We start from the raw sequence: 23,153 nt of genomic DNA on the forward strand, positions 1-23,153 counted from the left end.
ACTGGAGAAGATCTGCAAGGAGAAATGGCAGAGGATTCTCAAATCCAAGTGTGAAAAACTTGTTGCATCTTTCCCAAAAAGACTCATGGCTGTATTAGATCAAAAGGGTGCTTCTACTAAATACTGAGCAAAGGGTCTGAATACTTAGGACCATGTGATATTTCAGTTTTTCTGTGTACATATTATTGCTCTTTTATTGCTTCTATTGTCGTAATTTGCTTCGTAATTTCACATTTTAAATGTGTCTGATAAATGTAGAATTGTTAAATGTACACTACTATGAAACATGGACTTTCTGTTTTTCCTTTTCAGGGGTTTGGAGATATCTCAGGTGAACACTGGTTGGGGAATGAAATTATCTCTAAGTTGACACAAGAAAAACAATATGTGCTCAGGATAGATCTGATGGACTGGGAAGGGAATACGGCCTTTTCAAAATATGAGCAGTTCTCACTAGATGGAGAGAAGCAGAATTACAGGTGAAGAATTACCCTGTACTTTTTTTATACCTGGGAGTTTTGTGACTCGTTTTGAGTGTATTTTAGACTATATGCTGTATGACGGTAGAATGCTATACCGTTTACACCAAAGTAAATATTTGCATGGCTATCAGTAAGCAGGACTGCTTTTTGCTAAGTAAGAGTGACAAAGAAACATGAAGGAAGAAGCTGGTATTAAGAGTTGTAGAGTAGTTCTTTATTGTCATCAAGCATCACAACTTTCTATATTGACATTCATATTCACAGAATTGATGTGTGGTCATAGGTGTGTCTATATTGGCTATTTTATAATATCTTCATTTAATTAACCTTTATTATTTTTTTTTTTTGGTTTGTCTCTATAAAGTCTGCTATCCAGTATGTTCTCATATTTGAAATAAAACAGCAGGAACCTAAGAATAAGCTGCTGATTTGGTACACACCCATGTTAACGCTGCCGTTCATTCTGCAATAAAATCTCTGGAGGGCTGGCACACAATTGTCACAAATCCAAAGAAAATATTTTGCCATCTGGATATAGTCATGGCCTATGTAACATGAAAAACATGACACAACATAGAACAACATTTTGGGATAATTAAACCTCTGCCAGAATTATGCTGTTTTAGCATTTAGCCAAAAGAAGGTATACTGGGGAAGGAGAAAAATAAATAAATAAAACGCCACCTGTGATTGCCAGACATTTACCGTAAAAAGTACTGTGACAATGTATCAGATATTACATTACTGGATGGCATTTGTGGCCTGTTTATTTTAAAGGGTCCCTATTATGCTTTTTTATTTATTTATAGGAGTTATTCTCTATATCAGCAAGCACTGTTTCTGAACTCCCCAAACACCTTGATTGTGTTCTGACGTCTCATCCGAAGGATGGTGACTTTAACAGTATAAGTGTCCCCATCGCTATACTGGGGCGCTAGAACCCACACAGACCACAGGGTAAGCACCCCCTGCTGGCCTCACTAGCACCTCTTCCAGCAGCAAACTAGTTTTTCAAGGTCTCCCTTCCTGGTACTGACCAGGCTCAGCCCTGCTTAGCTGCAGAGAGATAGTTGCTGGCTGTAGTGTGTAGTATTGTTGCCGCTATGTCCAAGAGATGCTGTTTCACAGGTCAAATACACTAATAAACATTTCTTTCCCCGCTGTTTATATTTTCACAGACATTACCTAATGTTTATGTGACCTTTGTGTGCATTTGACAGTTGGCATGAAAGAGTCTACTCTCTGTGCACATGATTGTATGTGTTAAGAAAACCATATATCAGAAATTTAAACTGACAAGACTTTAAAACGCTTGCAAAGAATACATTTTCATGATGACAAAGAACTGCAACGTGAGTGTGATAAAGATAATAAGAGCCTCTAGCAGTTGCCCTCAGGTCCAGTGTGATGGCTGTCATATTAGATGGTGGGTGGAAGCAAAACTAGTCTTTACACGAGATGACCTTTTATGACCATGACAACTCAATTACTCCATTAACTTGGTGCTGGATCTGCTGGCAGAGTTTGATCTAATCCCAGGCTATAATTTAAATCTGAGTAAGAGTGAATTAATGCCCATCAATATGGCCTAAGAATACCCATTAGCATCTCTGCTTTTCAGACCTTCTTTACAGCGTTTTAGGTATTTGGGCATAAGCATGACAAAAATTGACCACAACTTTGTTCCATCTCCTCCTCCTGTCCCTTGTTGGTAGGATTAACTGTATTAAGATAAACATGATCCTGTTTGCCTGTCTATAAAACACTGCCAATATTTGTGTATAGACAAATACAAAACACCATCAGGTTAACACACAACACTAAAAAAATGCAATAAACATTGCAGCCAAGCAACTCTCTTCCCATGCCTTCATTAATTCCTGTCAAATGCTCTGTCAGGTTGTAGGTGTCCTAAAGCAGTCATAGGACACAAAATGCTGTGAAAGTATATCTGTGCCTATTTTTTACTTATTCTTAGCCTTAAAATTTCAAACTAAACTTTTTCAAACTAAAATTTCACCCAGAAAGATTAAATAATGTCTGTCACATTATTTAATCTTTCTGGGTGAAATTTTAGTTGCATATACCTTTGGCAACATAATTCCTGTCTGGCAAGACTAGGATGTCTTAAAATTATGTCTATGTATGTTACAGTTCAAGGATTGGCACTTTTTCATATCTGATTTAAAGCTTTTAAATTGACAGACCAGAAAAACCTACTGACAAAGTATGTACCCGACTAAAGGAAAATGCAACAACTTACAAAGACTGAGAATTTAGAGTTTTATGCATTTTAGCTGTTGATGTGTTTTGCCTCAGCTTATTCATAAATTGTTGAAAGAAAATATAATCAACTGATATTTATAACATTATGTATGTGTCTGCATGTCCAATTCTATAGGATAAACCTCAATGGCTACAGTGGAACAGCAGGGAGAACCAGTAGCATGGGACAGCCAGGAAGTGATTTCAGCACAAAAGACATAGACAACGACAAATGTGTTTGCAAATGCTCACAAATGCTTTCAGGAGGTAAGAGCAGAGTACTTCCAAATAACTTAATATATAACTGTTGTATTAAATGCTTCATAAATGTCTTATTCTAATGGATTTGGAGTGCTCATCTGTCCAATAGGGCTGAATGATTTTGGAAAATAATCTAATTGCGATTTTTTTTAACCAAAATTGCCATTGCGATTTAATATGCAATTATTTTTTAAAGCTCTTTAAATCATTGTATAGTATGACCAACACAATATTAGATAGATTAAACAAATGTTCTTTTCTGTGGGCCAGGCCTATATGTTACGATGAAATTAGGTGATGCCCGAATTGATACATTAGTTACATTATTTAACAACTACAATCACAGTAGTGTATTGACTGATTTGTTGAACTTCCAGCCTTGTAAGCGTGTAATAATTATGACAACAAAGCACTGACAAATAAGCATGGTGAAAACATTATGAAAGTCAGTAACAAATCACACAAACTAAAGTAGATTGCAGAAATGTAAAAACAAATCTGTTGCTTTACCACACTCAGTATTTAGGTAATTAATTCAAAGTCACAGTAATAAACATATGTAAACATGTGGATTGCACTTTTTAAACTGTCTGTTAAGTTTTAAAGCCGACTTGGCTGCCGCTGCTGCTTACAAAAAGAACATTTTTATTTTCGGCAGCGCCTAAAAAAGTGGAAAGCGGCATGATTTTGGGTGCACGAGCACCGCTTGCGCTCTGCCTAAGCGCCGCCAGCGGTTTGCCGCTTTCCGCATGTCTCCCATTGAAAATGAACGACACTCGCGACTGACGACTCCCGTGTGAAAGGGTCTTAGTATTAATATATTATGCTTTCTCTCGCCGTACTTTGATATCATTCTCGCATGCTCCGTGTGTCTAGTGACAGTGTAATCGCAGTTGACAAGAAAAATTGGTTGAAAAATCAAGTTTTTTCATATCGCGATATCGCAAATGCATTTAATCGTTCAGCCCTACTGTCCAAGTTCCTTTTTTTTTTTTTTACTTTGGTACTTGGGCACTACCCCAGAAATCTGTATAGAACATATTTTATAAATGGGTCATGCTTACCAGCAAAATTAGCCAGGAATTAGTCAGCTCATTTGGGAATTTAGCCCTCATGAATGATGACAGTAAAGGGGTCATGAACTGAGAAATTTCCTTGATCTTTTGATATATGAGAGCTCATTGTGCTATAAAACATTCTTTAAGTTTCAGAACTCAAAAGTTTCTTGTTAGTCTAAAAACAGCTTAGGTTGAAGCCAATCTGCCAAAATGAATGGTTTTGGAATGTGTCAAGTTCAAGTTGAGTTTTATTGTCATTCTGCTACATGTGTGGACATATAGTGGAACGAAATGTCGTGTCTCGCAGGACCACGGTGCTACATACTAGTTAAACATAAGATAAACATACAACAATGCAAGTATAAGAACAAAAAACAAACAAACAAAACAATAGAGCATATTGACTATACATATACTATAAATACTATAACTACTATACCTAGTTGCCTAGACATACACAAACTGAGACTGTACAAGAACTTTACATAAATACGGTACATGAAATTATGCAAAAGAGATTTGTACATGAAAACAAAAAAAGATATATATTTTGTACATTAAATTGTTGCGCAGATTAAAAAGATTTTGTGGGAAGCAGCGCATAGGGCAAAAAGATTTGTAGTGCAATGCTCAAGTAAACATTATTTTGTAGTGCAATGCTCAAGTAAACATTTTCTTATTGAGTCTTTGTAGCAGGGAGTGTTTATAGAAAGTGTCTAGGGTGCATATAGTGGGACGAGTGCGTTACTACAGGTGGTTTGTATAGCCCACTCACCTGTGTGTAGCACACTCAGAATTGCACTTAGGAAAAGTTGTCAACAGTATTAATGAGTTTGTGGGGGGGTATCAAAAAGATATTTTGATACTCCGGTACCTTCTACCTGATGGTAGGAGCTGGAAGAGGTTGTGGGAGGGGTGGGTGGGGTCTTTCACGATGCTGGAGGCCTTGCTGGAGCATCGTCCAAGGAAAATGTCCAGGATGGAGGGGTGAGGGGCACCGATGATCTTTGCGGCAGGTCTTGCGGTCAGCAGCACTGCAGTTCCCATACCAGACAGTGATGCAGGTGGTCAGCACACTCTCAATGGTGCCCCTGTAGAAAGTGGTGAGGATGGGTGGCGGGAGACTTGCCCTTTTCAGCCGGCGGAGAAAGTGGAGGCGCTGTTGTCCCTTCTTGTTGAGTGACGTGACATTGGTGGTCCAGGTGAAATCCTCTGTGATGTGCACCCCCAGGAATTTAGTGCTGCCGACTCTCTCCACGGTCGAGCCGTCGATGGTCAGTGGGGGATGGTCAACAGAGTTTCTCCTGAAGTCCATCACAACCTCTTTTGTCTTACATTGAGGGACAGGTTGTTAGCACCATACCATTTCGCCAGCTGTGCCACTTCCTCGCTGTAGAGCGTTTCATCATTGTTGCTGATGAGGCCTACCACAGTTGTGTCATCAGCAAACTTGATGATGTGGTTGGAGCTGAACTTGGCAGTGCAGTCGTAAGTCAGCAGCGCGAAGAGTAGCGGGCTGAGCACACAGCCTTGTGGGGCACCTGTGCTCAGTGTGGTAGTGCTGGAGGAGTTGCAGTCGACACGGACTGACTGAGGTCTTGCAGTTAAAAAGTCCAGGATCCAATTACAGAGGGAGGGGTTAAGGCCCAGCAAGTTTAGTTTGTGGATGAGCTGTTGTGGGATTATACTGTTGAATGCTGAGCTGAAGTCGATGAACAGCATTCTTACATAAGAGTCTTTCTGTTCCAGGTGAGTTAGAGCTAGGTGGAGAGTGGTGGATATTGCATCGTCCGTGTAACAGTTTGGAAGGTATGCAAACTGGAATGGGTCCAGTGTGTTTGGGAAACTGGATATGATGTGATGCATGACTAACCTCTCAAAGCACTTCATCATGATTGGGGTCAGTGATATGGGACGATAGTCATTCAGACAGGACACGGGTGACTTCTTTGGTACTGGAATTATGGAGGTGGATTTGAGACACGTGGGGATGACTGCCTGGCTCAGTGAGGTGTTGAAGATGTCTGTTAGGACATCCGTCAGCTGTGAAGCACAGTCTCTCAGTACACGTCCAGGTATGTTGTCAGGGCCCGCAGCGTGGGTTAATCCGGGACAGGGTCTTCCTTACGTCGGCTGGAGAGAGACAGAGTACCTGGTCGTTTGGAGATGTGAGTAGTTTCTGTGCAGGCGTGTCGTTCTGTATCTCAAATCGTGAGTAGAAGTGGTTGAGTGCATCTGGTAAGGATGTGTCATCGTCACTGGCCTGTGGCGGGGGCTTGTAGTCAGTGACGGTCTGAATGGCTTGCCACAGGGTCTGAGTGTCTTTACTGTCACTTTATGATGTAATAGTGTGGATAAACACCGCCTCCACAGAAGAAGATCACTGCTTGTTTAACTCCGTCCACTGATTCGCGCACATAGTAGTTAAATGACAAGAGCGGCAAATGCAGAAACCAAACGATGAACTTCATCTGATGAACTTTATTTTTAATGAAGTGCCAGACCGCGTCAGTAAGAACTTGGTTCTTTGTTCAATTGATTTTACTGTGGATTTGTTTACAAACAAGGCACAATTTGAGGCAGTATTTTCAGAAAGATTGAAACTAAAAGACGATGCTGTGCCGACTATTATTGGATACAAGGTCACATCCTACATGTGCGAGTGACTGTTTTCATTGTGTGATCACTACTGCTTTGTCTGTTATTACAGATCGTTTGATATGTACAGAGTATTTATGCGTTTTAACCTAAAACACAGCAGCGTCCATCTAGGAAGGATGAAGGCTGTCAGACAAACATACACAACTGTTAGCCAATCATAGCAGTGGGCAATTACTTCCGAGTTTACAAACTGTCACACCTATTCAAAAGGAGCATTCTGATGAGGGGGTCAAAAGAGGACAGAAAATAGCCTATTGCTTCTAAATTATTTATTTTTTCATGTAAAATTCTTGATAACAGTGGACCTATTGCGTATCCCCACATCTATATTGCCAACTATACAATCAAGTTCTCGAGAATGGAAGTTCCAGACTATAAAGGTAAGAATGAAATGGTCTTCACTTCAACTCATGTGTTCCATCACCATTTGATATTTTTCCCCTCAAATGCTGAAAACACAGTTCATGCAGTGTTTGGAGCTTTTTCAACTGTTTGTAAGCCCTTGTTTGTGAGCCTGGGGAATGTTTACGGCCAACGCTTTGTATTGTCACAATACACAGTTGCCAGTTAGTTTTCATGTCCTGACCTAAGAATATATTTTTGTTGTATCATTTAGGTTGGTGGTTTGATGCCTGTGGACCATCTAATCTCAATGGCGTATACTACCAGCAGGGGCAGAACACCAATCGGTTCAATGGTATCAAATGGTACTACTGGAAAGGTTCGGCATATTCACTAAAGGCCACCACTATGATGATAAGACCATCGAACTTCTGAGCCTCTACTTCTAACGCACAATAACTACTGATGTCACTGCTTTTCTTATCCTGTAAGGAAAATTTTGGTGGCTTGACCTTCATGCACCTCTGATAAATGTCTATTTTTAAGAAGATCAAGCACTTGAAAAAAGCAAAGAAGGCTTTGTTTCGGTGTTAAATAGCTAATCAACTGAACACAAAAACATGACCTACAACATATTAAAATGGAGCTTCATCAATGGACAAGTTTTGTTGAAATGGAAATATGAATACCTGCTGTTAATTGAAGACAATAATTGAAGACTAACAGCTGTAAAGGGGACAGAGCTGTAAACTGAATTACCTTGATGCTTCACAGAATTTCTAAAATCTATATATAGATAAGTAAAATTAACTATTATTTTCTTATTGTGCTTATTTTATTTGTAATATATTGTAAATACCAAATTATTTACAGAAATGTATATATTTTCAATGTAACCATGGTACAAGAGTGATTTAAATGCATAATGCTGAGGACATTCTTTACATTTGTCTTACAAATTGTTACTCTATAATGCTGTTGTTTACACATGGTTTAGTGCTTTTGACCTTCTTGTAGATTTCTTAACTGTGGGCATTTGTTGACAGATGACCAGACTCCACAGCATTCCTTAAAGGTTTATTTTACCCAAATGGAAAACCTTCATGTTGTTCCAGATTAAAATTGTCATAATCAATTAATTTCAAAATTCCATACTTTTCCAGACTCAAATTTCCAAACCTCTCGGTAGATTTTCAGACCATATTTAAAGGGATACTCCACCCCAAAATGAAAATTTTGTCATTAATCACTTATCCCCATGTTGTTCCAAACCCGTAAAAGCTTCGTTCATCTTCGGAACACAATTTAAGATATTTTGGATGAAATCCGGGAGGCTTGTGACTGTCCCATTGACTGCATAGTAAATTGCACTGTCAAGGTCCATAAAAGTATGAAAAGCATCATCAGAATAGTCCATCTGCCATCAGTGGTTCAATCTGAATTTAATGAAGCGACGAGAACACTTTTTCTGCACAAAAAAAAACAAAATGACTTTATTCAACAATTCGTCTCCTCTGGTTCAGCGTAGCACCATTTTGGAGAATATCCACTGCATGCAAGCAGCATACACTCTTGTGTCAGCCGCATAACGGATACGCAGTTTTCATTCAATTCAAAGCGAAACAAACGTAGAAGACGTATCCTTGTGGCACGGCTGACACACAAGAGCGTACGTTGCTTGTGTGCAGTGGATATTCTCCAAAAGGGCGCTACGCTGAACCAGAGGAGACGAATTGTTGAATAAAGACGTTGTTTTGTCAGAAAAAGTGTTCTCTTCGCGTCATTAAATTCAGATTGAACCACTGATGGCAGATGGACTATTCTGACGATGCTTTTCATACTTTTATGGACCTTGACAGTGCAATTTACTATGCAGTCAATGGGACAGTCACAAGCCTCCCGGTTTTCATCCAAAATATCTTAAATTGTGTTCCGAAGACGAACAAAGCTTTTATGGGTTTGGAACAACAAGTGATTAATGACAAAAATTTTCATTTTGGGGTGGAGTATCTCTTTAACATAAATGGTTCATACAGCATTATTTTCAGCTTTATACTTGGTATATAGTACAGTTATCTGTAAATACTTTTAGTTTCTCAGGGCTTTTCATTGATTTTCTTAAAATAAATACACAAAGTCCCTAAAATAAAAAATACTTTGACATGCACACAATAAACCTTTTTTTTATCTATGACACGAAATGGGCTGATGACATAAAATTTGCCAAGTTGAAGGGCCTATAAAAAAAAGACTGGTACTGTAAAAAAGTGTTTAAGATGTGGCTTTCATTGGGGCAATATGCCATCTTTTAAGGCCTTAGGTCTCTTTAATGCATAGCCTGTGGCAGCCAAGAAACCACACCGCGAAATGGGCTGATGGCACAACAGGTAGCTCTGTGTGCATTGTACATAATTTTTTTTTTTTTGCAAAGGCCCAATTTGTTTTTATTTTTGCAAAGAACCTTAAGGCAATGTAATATGGCGCTAAACCCAAAATAACCCAAAAAATTTCTTATTATTTGCATAATGAAAAATTGCACAATGAATTCATTCATTCGATGATCACTAAAGAATCACTAAACAGCTGCCATGAAACCTCACTTCTTGTACGATAAATTTATTTTCATTAAATTCTTAATTTTCTATTATTAAAAAACTAAATAGGGGAAAAACTAATATTTTTCCATACTCTGCTTTCTTTTTTCCATACTTTTCCAAACCCCGTAGGAACCCTGCATAATTCACTCACCCCCATGTCATTATAAATCCATAAGACTTTCATTCATCTTTGAAAAACAAAGGAAGATAATTTTGTGTGTTTGTTTCATTAGCTGAAAACAATCAAGCTGAAACAATCTCTCTATATACTTAAAGACCAACAGAGTAGCAAATAACTTTTCACTAGATACAGGTTCATTCAGGTTCTCTCCACCTTTTTCCTGAATGCAGAAGTCTTTTCGAACTCAAATACATTGAAAACAGGTGGGTGCTCATTCTACATACAGCTCCCGGTCAGGTGAATTTCGGGAGGGTTTGTCCACAAAATGCATACTTTCTTTGGGGAGTATTTTAACATATGTGCAGACCATCGGCGACTGTCGACCAAGTACAGTATGTCACTTCATAGGTGTTTCAAAGACCCAAAAATGGCAATTAGACATGTTCAATCCTTGAAAACTAACACCAACCAACACCAACAGACAGACAGGGTAACACGCTGATCAGACAAAACATGATGTCTGTTGCCTTCTGTCGGCGTAGTGTGATTTGGCATTTAGAATCCAACATGGCAGTATTGACGTGTTTCAGTGCTTCATATGGACTATTCTACATATGACAATCTATTCTTATAAATCAACTGTCCAAGCAGATACAAAAAATGCTGTTCAGCACAAACAGGAAACAACTTTTACGTGAAACTATGTGCTAATTGTGGTGCATCTGCAAAGTGCTATATTTTAACTGTGCACATCTTATGCTACTGTATTTTATTTACTTCTACCTAAACCCATGTCATGTATAGCTTACATGTTTGTCTTAAGAAGAACAAGAAAGTTGGTTGTATTGTCCAGGCCTGCACTATTTATAATGACCTAAATCAGAGAGCACTTTTAAAGTTTTAGCCACAAACGTTAAGAGTGGTGAAAAGTACGTCAGAGGGAACACAACTTTTTTTTTTTCTGTTTTCTACATTTATCTCAAAATACACACACACAGACTTGCAATCAAAATAATTCAACCCCCGAGAGACTGCAATAATTTACAGATGTAAGCTTTTCTGAAGATCTTGATTTTATTTTATTTTTTAAATAGGATCTATGACAGTTTAGTGGAATATTAAAGGTGATAATGTCAATATATAAAGTAATATTTTCATCTAATGTATTATTATAATGTAATACAGCTATTCAAATTATAACCCCTATCCAACATTTATGTTTTTAAGGCATTTGTTTGTATGATAGGGCACAAAATTGTGTAAAAAACACAAGCAAGCCTTTGGAAACTCTATAACCAATGCATAAATTTAGCCCATGTACAGCACAAGTTAAGTGGCAAATATGGCAAAGTCAAAAGAGCTCTCACAAAAGCTATAATAAATTGTTTATTTAAATTGCTATGGCTACAAGACATTAACCCTTAATCAATAAAAAAAAATGACACTTAGGTCCATAGTGGACAAAAATGTCCATGTCAAAAAAACGGTCATAAAAATTGGAAGCTCGGGAGCAGAGACTTAAGTGTGGTCTCATTTTAAAGAAGACCCATGGCAGATTATTGTTGAAGTAAAAAAAGTTTAAGAAGTGAAAACCAAAAAAAAAAAAAAAAAAATGTTATACAGGTTTAAGTTTATGAAAATGATATGAACAATATTTGTTATTTTATGAATATTTTATATATGAAACATGTTGAACTCTAAACCTGCTAGAAAATCAAAGCCATAAATCTAAACAAGTTGTGTTCCAAATTTGAGGTCATCTCAAAAAATGAGTTTTCAGTAAAAGTTTGTTTGGGAGCAGTACCAAATTTTCCCCATTAGATGCCTGTAAAACTCTGCTGCTGCACACAGTGCTTGGATTTGTGATTTGCAGTAGAGTTTCTCTCTATTTAGGAGTCTAGCTTCGATATTTGAGAAACAGTTATTTTCTAATTTCTGTTAGGAGTGCAAAATCAGTATGCAAAACCAATTGGTGATTACTGATATTTCAAATAGAATAATGAGACAATAGTCAATAGTCAAATTTATTCAATTCATTCATGATTGTATTATATACATATATACACTAGGGTTGTGCATCTCCATAACTGAGGCCGATATGATACGCATCTCGATACATAGTAGGGTTGGGCTGATAGACATCACGATGTTGAGGCGGCATTTTTAGTTTTACTTTCACTTTTGAGATTCACGATCGCACATACTCTGTTTATTAGAGATCGACCGATATATCGATTTACCGATATTTTCCCGATATTTAAGCATTTTTCCATAATCAAATATCGGTTTTGTAATATCGGATTCCCCGATAAACACCGCCATCTTGTGGACGTTTTCAGAATTGCGCGCAGGATCGCAATTGCAGCGCATCTGAGGGGAGACGAGACAGCAACAGCGTGCAGGTACTTGATTTGCTGTAGTTAGTAAACTATTTAATATTACAGGCATTAATGCACAAATTAGATGTATTACATAAATGCCTGATATATAGTTTAAATGCAACTTGGCTCTAAGAAATATGATAAATAAGATACTCTGTCAAGCCCTGTCCCTATAAAGATAGGCTATAACTTTCCCTGAAATAACACAGCCATGAATTAGCACATGGTGGAAATAAAAGCGCTGAATTTAATTCTCTCTGTGGTCTATTAGTCTCGTGAAGTCGGAGTCACATAGATAATCCGTCAAGTCCTCTCCCAATAAAGACGTAACTTTGCATGAATTAAATAATACAGCCATGAATGATTGCATGTTGGAAAGAAAAGCATTGAATGTAATTCTCTCTCTGTTGTCTATATGCTCATCATTAGTCTCGTGAAGCCGCTTTCATATTGCAGTTCACTCAGCGGTTGATGCTCAAGAAATGCTCAGCACGGCCACCGCATGTAACTTTTAACAAGATTCACTTTTTTGAAGCACCCTAAATTGTATTAACACTTACTATATAACCATTATTTTGTTTATAAACATCTAAATTAATACAACTCTATGGAAATTAATTATTTATTATCTCCGCGATCGATGGCAGTTTGAGTAGCCTATAGTTCTGTGTAAAGGCATAGATAAACCGCGCTGTCAGCAGCATAATTTAGAGCATGCCTGCTGAGAAATGCAATAAAATACAATGCTTGTTATATTCCAATATTCCAGAGAATATTATTCTGTGTATTAACATTATCCAGTGAATTATTCTTCACTCTTTATCCTATTAAACAGCTTAAAAAACTGTTTTTAAAAATGAAGTTGATATGACTCCTTTCCTTTATTTTCTCCATTTGAAAACATTAGACTTTCTATGTTCATTTTGCTTACTGCTAATACTAGTGTTGCTGCTAAAGCTTTTTATAAATAAAATGTTTTTTATTGTTGTAATACGAAGATTAAATTGAACATGACAGGGCTCTAGACTGCGACCAAAATGGTAATTGTTTGCGAGTTAAAATTTGACGTGGTCGCATTTGTACGAGTGCCAGGTCTACGCTGCTCCAAAGCGTCTGCTTCATACAGCGCGCGCTGCCAGCCGCAGCACATTATAGCAGGAGTCAGATTTCACTGATCACGTGAAGAGAGGTGCTTTCAGCACGAGCGCTTAGTGGGTAGAGCCTGGTTCATACTCGCCGCGTCAGCACGAGCGTGAAGGTGCGCGTCGCGGATGGAGCGCAACGGATGGATTTGTTTTCAAACTAAAGCAGAAGACCGCTTCTTAAACCAGAGAAGGTGAACGTGGTGGTATTCTTGTAGAAAAAACATGCAAGTCCTGTCAGCTACAGCCAGTTTAGTTTTACTTTTCTTTTTGTTTTCGTTTTGAGAAGCTTGTTATCTTTGCTGTTTACCTCACGTTATGCTATGGAGGCTTTCCTTAATTAAAAAAATATATATTAATATTTATTTGCTTCCTCAGAGTTTGCTAAACATTCTGTAATATACTAGGTATATAGTACAGCATGTGGTGTGTCCTATGCCATGCCTCGTCTTATTCGTTTTTGTTGATAAATGTTATGTAAGAGTTTGTCATTGTCAACTTACTGTTTTATTGTTGTTGCGCTTTTTAATTAAGAATAACAATGAATCCATCTTTTGTTTTAGTCTTAAAAAGTTAAAGGTGTATAGATATAAGCAAAACAGACAATGATCTTTTCTTGTAAAATGTGACACCAAGATCGCAAATTTGAAAGTAAAAAGCGCACGACAAAAGGAATTCCTGTTCACAAAATTTAAATCACAAATAATACAGATGAAAAAGAACGAGTTGAATGTTGAAAACTTTCGTTACCATATAACTATAAACAATGATAAAAGTTCATCAGCATGCATTGATTAATCAAATGTTGTAGCAAAAACAAAAAACAAATTGCAACCAAATTATGTGCTCGTGCGCAAAAGTGAGATCAGTGGGAAGAATGAGTCTAGAGCCCTGCATGAAAGACTGCTAATTATTTAAAAAAAATTTTTATTAAGATGACTGAAAGGAGGAAAAACCAAAGTGAAGTATGGACTTACTTCACGCAGTCATTTATTTACTTTATAACAGTAAATAAATATCGGTTCTGCATATCGGTTATCGGGCACATAGACATGCCAATAATTGGTATCGGTTATAAAAAATCAATATCGGTCGATCACTACTGTTTATACTATGGAGTGGCAGTACTTACACATTTTACAAGATCCGACGTTTGTCAGTTGTGCTCGGGATCTGCAAATCATTCGCCATCGTCTCAAGCTGGTGGCACACTGGATGAGAAGCTCAGCGTCGTGCCACATATTTACATAGTTTTGAATCGTTGCTAGGCGCCGCGAACAGATGAGTTTTTCTTTTTCACAGAAAAAGTGTTTGAATTTTTAAATGATGTGGCGCGGCGCCACTCTTCTCATCCAGTGTGCGACCAGCTTCAGTCATCTCTCCTTACTCCTTACTTTATGTGGTAAGTGAAATTTTATGTACTGTAACAGGCAACCTTCGGTGATCGTTATTTGTTTTCCTTGCCGTTCTGAATACAGATTTACGCTTCGGGCACTTATTCAGAATCACTTAAATCTCTTGAATGACAAGTAAATCCTAAAAATATCTGAGTTCTGGCTCGTGCAAACGTAGATGAAACACGAAACTAATACGCTTACAATGATTTGGATGCAAATTTCATGCGATTAGAGGCATTTTTATGAGAATAAAGCTTGTATACAACAGGTGTAGCATTTAGCTTATTATAAAAAGCTACAAATAATATATTAATGATTCATGTATGACTAAAATTCACATTAGATCACAACTGGAAGTTATTAAAAACACTTAGTGATGCTTTAAAGTGAGTTCTGAGTAAAAGTATTAATAAACTGTCATATGTAGCTTGATGCTAATTGTAGCTATAATGGACTTGTTACCCTAGTGTGATAATACTTAATTCTGTATTTTGTCAAAAGAATTTACATTAGGTCCTAAGAAAATGGATTGTTTGCTTTAAGCGGGAAAATGTATACACCAAACAATTTTGGTGGACAAGCAATGTAATCAAATATGGTAAATAGCACATAAGAAATAGCTTAGCATAGAGCATTGAATCCGTTTTAGACCGTTAGCATCTCGCTCAAAAATAACCAAAGAGTTGAAATATTTTCCCAATTTAAAACTTGACTCTTCTGTAGTTACATTGTGTACTAAGAATGACGGAAAATGAAAAGTTGTGATTTTCTAGACCGATATGCTATGCTAAGCTACGCTAAAAGTGCTACTGCCAGACCCGGAGATCGGCTGAATGGATTTGAAAACAGTAAAACTCAACTGTTTAACTCTTGCGGAGTGTTCCTTTAACATGCATCACCGTCGTATGTAATCAAGGAGGTGTGTTCTGAACAACTCATGTCTGTTCATCAATCACAAGAGCGATAATGCTGTTGGATGTCAAGCATCAAATTCAGATGGTGTTTATGTAAAGAAACAGCACCCCAAAAACTTTGCATACCCTTCCTAAAGATCCAAAGATTAAAAATGCTTGGCTAATTTTATTTTTAATGATGCGCATGAGCGACCAAAAGATAAAGATTTTTTTTTTTTTTGTGAATTATTCTAAACATGCTGAAGATACAGCAGTGCCAAACATTTTGTTGTCAGGGGCAATGCAGGTATATCACTGAGTGCTGCTAATAAAATCAGTACATACCCGTTTACATGCAGCATCTTTTGTAATAAGACAAGTAATAATAGTACTTTTAGAACAATATACAGAAAATTAAGAATTTAAGCAAGCAAAAGTAATTACCGCGTTGAAATAGACTCTTGCAATCAATGTGACTTATTTTGATTTCTTCTGCCACAGCCTCAAACATATACGGCTGTATCACACTTGCCTTGTCAAGGACTTGCCATCAAGAGTATCAAAACACATGACATGCTGTAATGGAGGTGTGGATACGGTGCAATGAAGTTAGCCAATCACAGTAATGGGCATTACTTCTGTTTCTGCAAGAGGTAACACCCCTTGAAATTGAGGAAACTGTGATACACTACCATCCAAGTATAGGATTAGAGACGATGAGACGATATAAAAGATGCTTCTTTTATATATTCTTGTGCAAAAAAGACATTTGTGCAACAGTTGTGCAGCATTTTTACAATTACTTTTCAGCCTTAGTGACAAGTTATTCATAGTTAATGTGTGGGTGGAATTCACTATATTATAGAAATGCATGTACTTACAGGTGCAGCAGGGAAATGATCAGACAGCTCATAAGGCTCTTCAGGAACCCACTGCCTGTGCTCCAAACACCACAGGATCTGCACAGGCAAGCAACCAATTATAAAGGTACAACAGCATATTAGCTACCACCTAAATCTTCTACAGTATGGTATTAAATACACCTTAGGAAAAACAAAAAAAAAACGTACTAAAAGCACACACAAAAATATTAAATATTAAAAATACACACAAAGCTATACACACCCATTCAAAGGAGAGAATCCAGCAGCCACGTGCAATGCCTAACAAGATATTAAGGGTCCGTCGTGGGCTGCCGGACACCACATGAGTGGTGCTTTCACACACATTATCCACCACTGTAAAACTACCCAGATTTCTGACCAGCTGGAAGACTACCTCCTGCTTCCTAAATACAAATGCAAAACATACAAATATCATAAACTCCATGTTTGAACAAAAGGTTTGCAATATAACATGCAATATAAGACATGCAAATAATATTTTCACTGATGTCTGTTCACAACTTTATCCAAAAATCTGCATACCCACATAGTATTTCTAGCAAAAATAACAATATTTTGATTTATAAACATTACCGTAATATATAATTATTCACAATATGATGTATATTTTTGGTGATATTCTTTCTTTAAATCAGAGTCCTGCACGTAGGTGGATACAGATTGGTAAAACCGCTAATATTTGATGCAATAATTGGGGAAAAAATAGCATAGTCACTTGCAGGGTATGTGTGTGTGTGTGTGTGTGTGTGTGGGGGGGGGGGGGGGGGGGGGTAAGGACTGAATAGGCTATGTGTGGACTGTGGGTCTAATAGCCAATGCTTTAAAATTATTATTTATTTTAAATAAATAATTTTATTCACACCTTTCATATATTTCATATGGCTATTGTCACCGACTGTGTCATTTTAAGAGAGCAAGATCATTCTGTAATTTTAAAGATTATATTACAAATAATTATTTTATTTTGATCAACAGTATAAAGTTAAACAAACAAACAATAATTAAATAAAATTAAATACAATAAAATGGTGTGAGTCAATAGAATACAACTGAACCCATTTCTGATTATTTCTTGTTCAAAATAGTCTACATAATAAGAATCAGTGTTGACAGTTTCATTCAATAGCCTATATCGAGAGTGCTATTTTTATGCTGTATACTTTTATTTACGCACTTTGCAATCAATACAGAGCTTTCTAGCGCCACAAAATAAAGGTTCTACAGTACAGTGAATATGTATTTGCCTCTATCCTAATTTCTTCCGGTTTTGTGTATATTTAAGATAGAGCTATCACATTCAAAATCCAATAAGGTAGTCTGTTTAGATTTCAGCAAACCTTAAGTACTACCACCGAAGCAAACAAAGAACTGCTCAGAGTCTAATGTGCTTGTGTCTAGTACATTCTCCATAAACGCGCAGAGCAAGTATGGGACAAAGTGACTGCGAAGGGGAAGCATCATAACCTGGGCTCTGAACAGAGTTGAGAGCACCCCAGAAGACACCTGAGAAAGCAGGATGGACCAGGGAGGGCCAGTCAACACTTCCAGCAGGCTGGAATGGGCTGCATGGGCCACTTGCAAGCACCACTATGGCTTGATTGCCATCTTCACCTTGAAGGGGACTGACAGAGTGTAATCCATTTGGTGATAATTCAATGGCGAAACGAGGCTTGTATCATGCAAGGTGAATGAGAAAGATTCTAAGGAAATGCCATTCAGCACAGTTTTATATATAGGAAGCTTGAACACCATTGTCCGTTGGGGTTCAACGGTATTCCAATCAGGCTTCAGTATTTCTAGGAAGAGTCTGAAGTCTGTACAGAGATGCAAACAAGCTGTTTAAACAGGACATGCCACAGCAAAAATATCCAGTATAGTGTCAGTGCTTCGATTGGTTCTATTTTGTTTTTAGACACTTTTATCTGGTGTAAACAAGTGTCGGCCATCAAGCAACTGAATGCCAGTGGGTCAAGTCAAGGCCTATGGTGGGATGATGTATATCTATATCTTCTTTTATGTCTTAAATTTATATGTAAGGGATAATGCAAGACTAGCTGTGCATTAATGATTTTAATGCACGAAGTGGAGGCCAAGAACCACTCGACACGAAGCGTGATTGTGATTAAACTGACTTGGAATTACCTGTGCATTAAACTGTTTTAATGCATACCTGCAAGCCAATTAGAATAGAGTATTCAGACAGATTATGATAAAATTATAAATTATAATTTGATAAAATAATTGATAAATTAAATTAGAATCAACAAAATTCAGAGGTGGCACAGACGCACACAATAGAGGCATTAATTTACATACACAGATTGTTTAATGGCATAAATGCATTTATTGTTAATGTTTTAAATATAAAGTTTTGTATACAGAATTACTAAATGACTGAAATAATTGAAATGACACTTAAACATTTTTAACTAAAACCCTGAGTAGTTGACGGCAAGTCAACGGGTGCTTCTCATGGTCTTATTTTTACATCCTTGTTTCCTTTCCTAATGTCTTCGCTCCACCCCCATAAAAGGGAGGGGAAGAATACACCAGTGTATCCTCACTCATGACTCCTCAGGAAGCTTCCTCACTCCTTGTCCCTCCTGCAATTAGAGAATTGAGATACCCATCATAATGGCTGAGTTCGTTCAGTTTCCGGGCTGAAGAATGGAGGAGTGAGGAAATGAGGAAGCATCAATTTGGGTAATGAGAAAATCAATTGATTCATTTCTGAATCAATCTGAATCAATCATTTCTGAATGAATCAACCATCTTGGCTGAAAGAAATTACTTTTTCTATGAATTGGTCACTGAATCATTGATTAACCTGTTCAAAAATGCAGATTCACTGAGCAACAAAATACTGTTGTGTTTGTTTGGAGATGGAAAGCAAATCAGCTGATATAAAAATATGCAATCTGGTGGCATTTAAAAATATAGCTGACTATTTACACAAAATGCGTATAAAGAGTTGACATTATATTTCCCAAGCAAATGTTCAAATGTCTTAGTAAGAAGATATTCAAATGCTTAGGTTTGAAATAAAAGCTGTAGTTGCCATTGTGTGTACAGCAACCCAAAAAAGAAGACCATTTATGTTGTGTATCATTTAATAAAAGGACTAGTTAAAGGGATAATTCACCCAAAAATGAAAATTCTGTCATCATTTACTCACCCTCAAGTAGATCCAAACCTGTATGAATGTCTTTGTTCTGCTGAACACAAAGGAAGATATTCTGAAGAATGTGGGAAACAGAGCAGTTCTGAGGCACCATTGACCTCCATAGTATTTTTTTCTTCCTACTATGGAAATCAATGGTGCCAAAACAGCCTGGTTACAAACTTTCTTCAAAATGTCTTCCTTTGTGTTTGGCAGAACAAAGAAATTTATACAGGTTTGGAACTACTTGAGGGTGAGTAAATGACAACAGAATTTCCATTTTTGGGCAAACTTTATCATAAGTAGAGGTGGCACGGTACACAGATGTCACAGTTTGGTACGTACCTCGGTTCGGGGGTCACGGTTCGATACGATTTCGGTACAACAGGAAAAAAAAAAAAAAAAAAGAAATCTACTATGCTCAGTTTCTTTTCATTTATTTTGAACAGACAGTAGTGGAAATTGCATTTTTTTCCATCTAGATGTGAAAATACTAAATATTATTACATATATGTATAAATTTGTTTTCATTGTGAGTGAACACAAATAAAAGCAGACCTTTATACAGTGATTATTAATAAGACAATAAGTGTTTACAGTTGATTCTGCTGGTATAAGGAAACATTTGAAGTGATCGTGCACGAGCACACACGTTGTTTTTTGTGGTTTATGGGGACTCTCCATAGGCGTAATGGTTTTTATACTGAACAAACTGTGTGTGCTATTGCCCTACACCAACCCTACACCTAAACTTAGCCCTCACAGGAGACTTTGTGCATTTTTAGATTTTCAAAAAAAACACCATTTAGTATGTTTTTTTTAAGCCTTTTGAATTACGGGGACATAGGCAGTGTCCTCATAAACCACCTTCATATTGTAATACCTCTGTCATACCCATGTCATTATACAAATTTGTGTCCTCATAAACCACATAAACATGCACACACACACAAACAAAAAAAAACACACTCATACGTTCCAGCATTGCTAACTTGACAGCGCAGTTGGTACTTTATCAAAATAAAATACAATGAGCCAAACATCAGCACACTCGCCTCTGTGTCACCGTTGGAATGCGACTGAAGTACAAAGCCTATCATTTACATAATAAATTATAGTTTAGCATTCAGATACATTACATCGCAAATATGGAAATATTATGGAATATTTGAATTTGTGACGAATGAGAGAGGTAGGATACACAAGCACAAAGCCCCATTTCACAAACAGTTGAGTGCACAAGCCTTTAAAGTATACTCCTGTTCAGAATCAGCACATGCTCATTGTCTAGTGGGCTTTGTTTTCAAGTCCACAACTCTTAAGGCTAGAAGGGATACATATAGCACTACATGGCATTCGCTGTTCTTCTGCTGGCGGTTATCAAACAGCGGTGTATTACTGCGGGCGCCCCCTTCTGGATTGGGGGCGAATTGCCTGTATTCGTCGTAAGGCCTCATGCACCGAACTGAGATGTCCGTATCATGATGGTTCGGTACGAATACATGTACCGTGCCACCCCTACCTTTAAGTCACTGTGTTGCAAAGACACAGAGTACAACTCTTAAATGAGAGAGTGTAATATGCCAAAGTGTAATAAGGTTGACAATATATCGGTGCTAAACTTATTCTTAGCCGTATATCGCAATCGCTGTGAGTGAAAACTAACAATTTACTTTATGTGAGCGATTTACAAAACGGGTGGTTGTATCCATGCAGCACAATAGCTAGCTTTATTATTTACTATTGTTTTTAATAGTACACAGAATAGAGTCACAGATACTCACTCAGTGGGCATGCTTGTCATTACCAAGGATCTATTTTTCTGTAGAGACAAAAAAATAAAAAGAAAGATTAGACATTAATTTTGCAGTTCATTTCCTTGTACTAATACACTCAATATTTTTAATGACATTCACATAAAATTTTATAATCTCAGACACATGAACTATTGAGTTCCTGTTTTGTTGGAGAGTAGCATAAACCAGTAAACACATGCCGGATATCTGCATATTTGGTGAACGAAGAGGAAATGAAACCAAGGCCATACGGGAGGGGAAGCAGTTGAGAGCCGTTTAAGCACAAAACATCGTGGCACAGTTTCATCCGTCCCCTGTACCCTGGCTTCAGTACAACAGCTCTGTAGTACAAACACATGAATTGCCTTCCTCTCTATTCCCCTACAGGAAGTTGGGGTTTACATCCATCAGTGAACAGGGCAGCTAAAACAGGTTCATACATAACATGTTTACCAAGATGCTTTCTGACACCATGACACAAATATGTGGCCAGGTGCAAGCGGATATTACGGTCAATAGAAGTTAAAAGGTATTGCTCGTGAAATATGACATCAGACTGTTCAAGGAAGAAAATTCTGTGCTTGGAAAAAACAAGAGAAAAATGTTGTAGTTGTGCGTATAATACATGCAACATACTTGCAAATTCACAGGCGGTGAAAAAGGTGACATTTACGAATTGAATCATTTTCGGGTCTGGGGCATTTTTCATTTGCAAAATGTAAAGCATAACATTGTAACTAATTACAAAGTAATTATTTTGCAATATAATGACTTGTTTGCACTAAAAATAAATTAATAAATTAAATTAGTTTAAAAGCATTACATTGTAATAACTAGGGGTGCTAAGATCAGGATTTTTGAGGCCGATCAGAAAGCAGTATCTGCTGATACGATCCCCGATCTTTATACAGCCTTCTTTTTATCATGTAGAATAATTTATCCAATCAAGATTTTTAAACATTTATTCAGGGCCTGAATTTCATTTTTGAAAATGAATTCCCCTCTTAGGTGACTCTTGTGAGAGGGAATTTTTTTTATTTGAGGGGTGGAGGGGGGCAATTTTTTGGACATTTAAAAAATATATATTTATCTCACCTAAATGTTTGATCGTGCTTTGCATTTGCTACTTAAAATGCTTTTTCAGCATTGTGATTCTTGTTTTTTACACAGTACAGTATATAATTAAATGTATAAATATATAATTATATATTTAAACTACTTTTCTTACATTACCACAAACATTCAAAATTAAAACTTACCATAGACAGAAACCGTCAGCTCTACTGCCTTTTCTTTTGCATTTAAATCTTTATTACAAGCAATCCCGCAATTCATAAAGAACTGTTTTCCTACCTCCACGAGTGCCATCTATTATTGCCTTGTTTATCCAAACGTGCTCTTTTCCTTTAAACCTAGCCAAAAAGTCATAGCCTATGGGGCCTTTCGCAGTGCTTTAGTTTGAGAGCTAAAAGTACAGTACTAAGGTACTGGGACAATTTTGTGAGAACTATTTCCCAGTACCATTTAAAGGGTTGCATTCGCACTGACAGTGGGTACTAAGAAGTGATGTAAGCCGGTCGACAGCGACGTCATTTGTACGCGGTGTTCAACAACGTAAACAAAAGAACAACGTTAACAACAGGAGGATTGAGGATGCTGTGATCGGAGCTGTGTTTTTGTTGTGTCTCGCGG

At 37.2% G+C, this 23,153-nt stretch overlaps 2 protein-coding genes across 4 annotated transcripts in view; one reads left to right on the forward strand and one right to left on the reverse strand.

Moving 5' to 3' along the window:
- LOC306882379 (angiopoietin-2-like) overlaps nt 1-8,212 on the forward strand; it is a 19,730-nt gene extending 11,518 nt beyond the window's left edge. The window contains exons 7-9 of the mRNA XM_079436964.1: nt 313-479; nt 2,884-3,014; nt 7,344-8,212. Of these exons, the coding sequence (XP_079293090.1) occupies nt 313-479; nt 2,884-3,014; nt 7,344-7,504 (459 nt within the window). The 3' untranslated portion in view covers nt 7,505-8,212. The remainder of the gene's footprint in view (nt 1-312; nt 480-2,883; nt 3,015-7,343) is intronic.
- Nucleotides 1-23,153, reverse strand: part of LOC306882378 (microcephalin-like) — a 64,966-nt gene that overhangs the window by 22,503 nt on the left and 19,310 nt on the right. For all 3 annotated transcript variants that reach the window (XM_079436960.1, XM_079436961.1, XM_079436962.1), the window contains 3 exons: nt 21,450-21,487; nt 16,726-16,888; nt 16,482-16,559 (listed from right to left, as the gene is read on the reverse strand). In XM_079436960.1, the coding sequence (XP_079293086.1) occupies nt 16,482-16,559; nt 16,726-16,888; nt 21,450-21,487 (279 nt within the window). The remainder of the gene's footprint in view (nt 1-16,481; nt 16,560-16,725; nt 16,889-21,449; nt 21,488-23,153) is intronic.

The sequence above is a fragment of the Barbus barbus genome (assembly GCF_936440315.1).
Source record: "Barbus barbus genome assembly, chromosome: 16".
NCBI classification, from domain to species: Eukaryota; Metazoa; Chordata; class Actinopteri; order Cypriniformes; family Cyprinidae; genus Barbus; species Barbus barbus.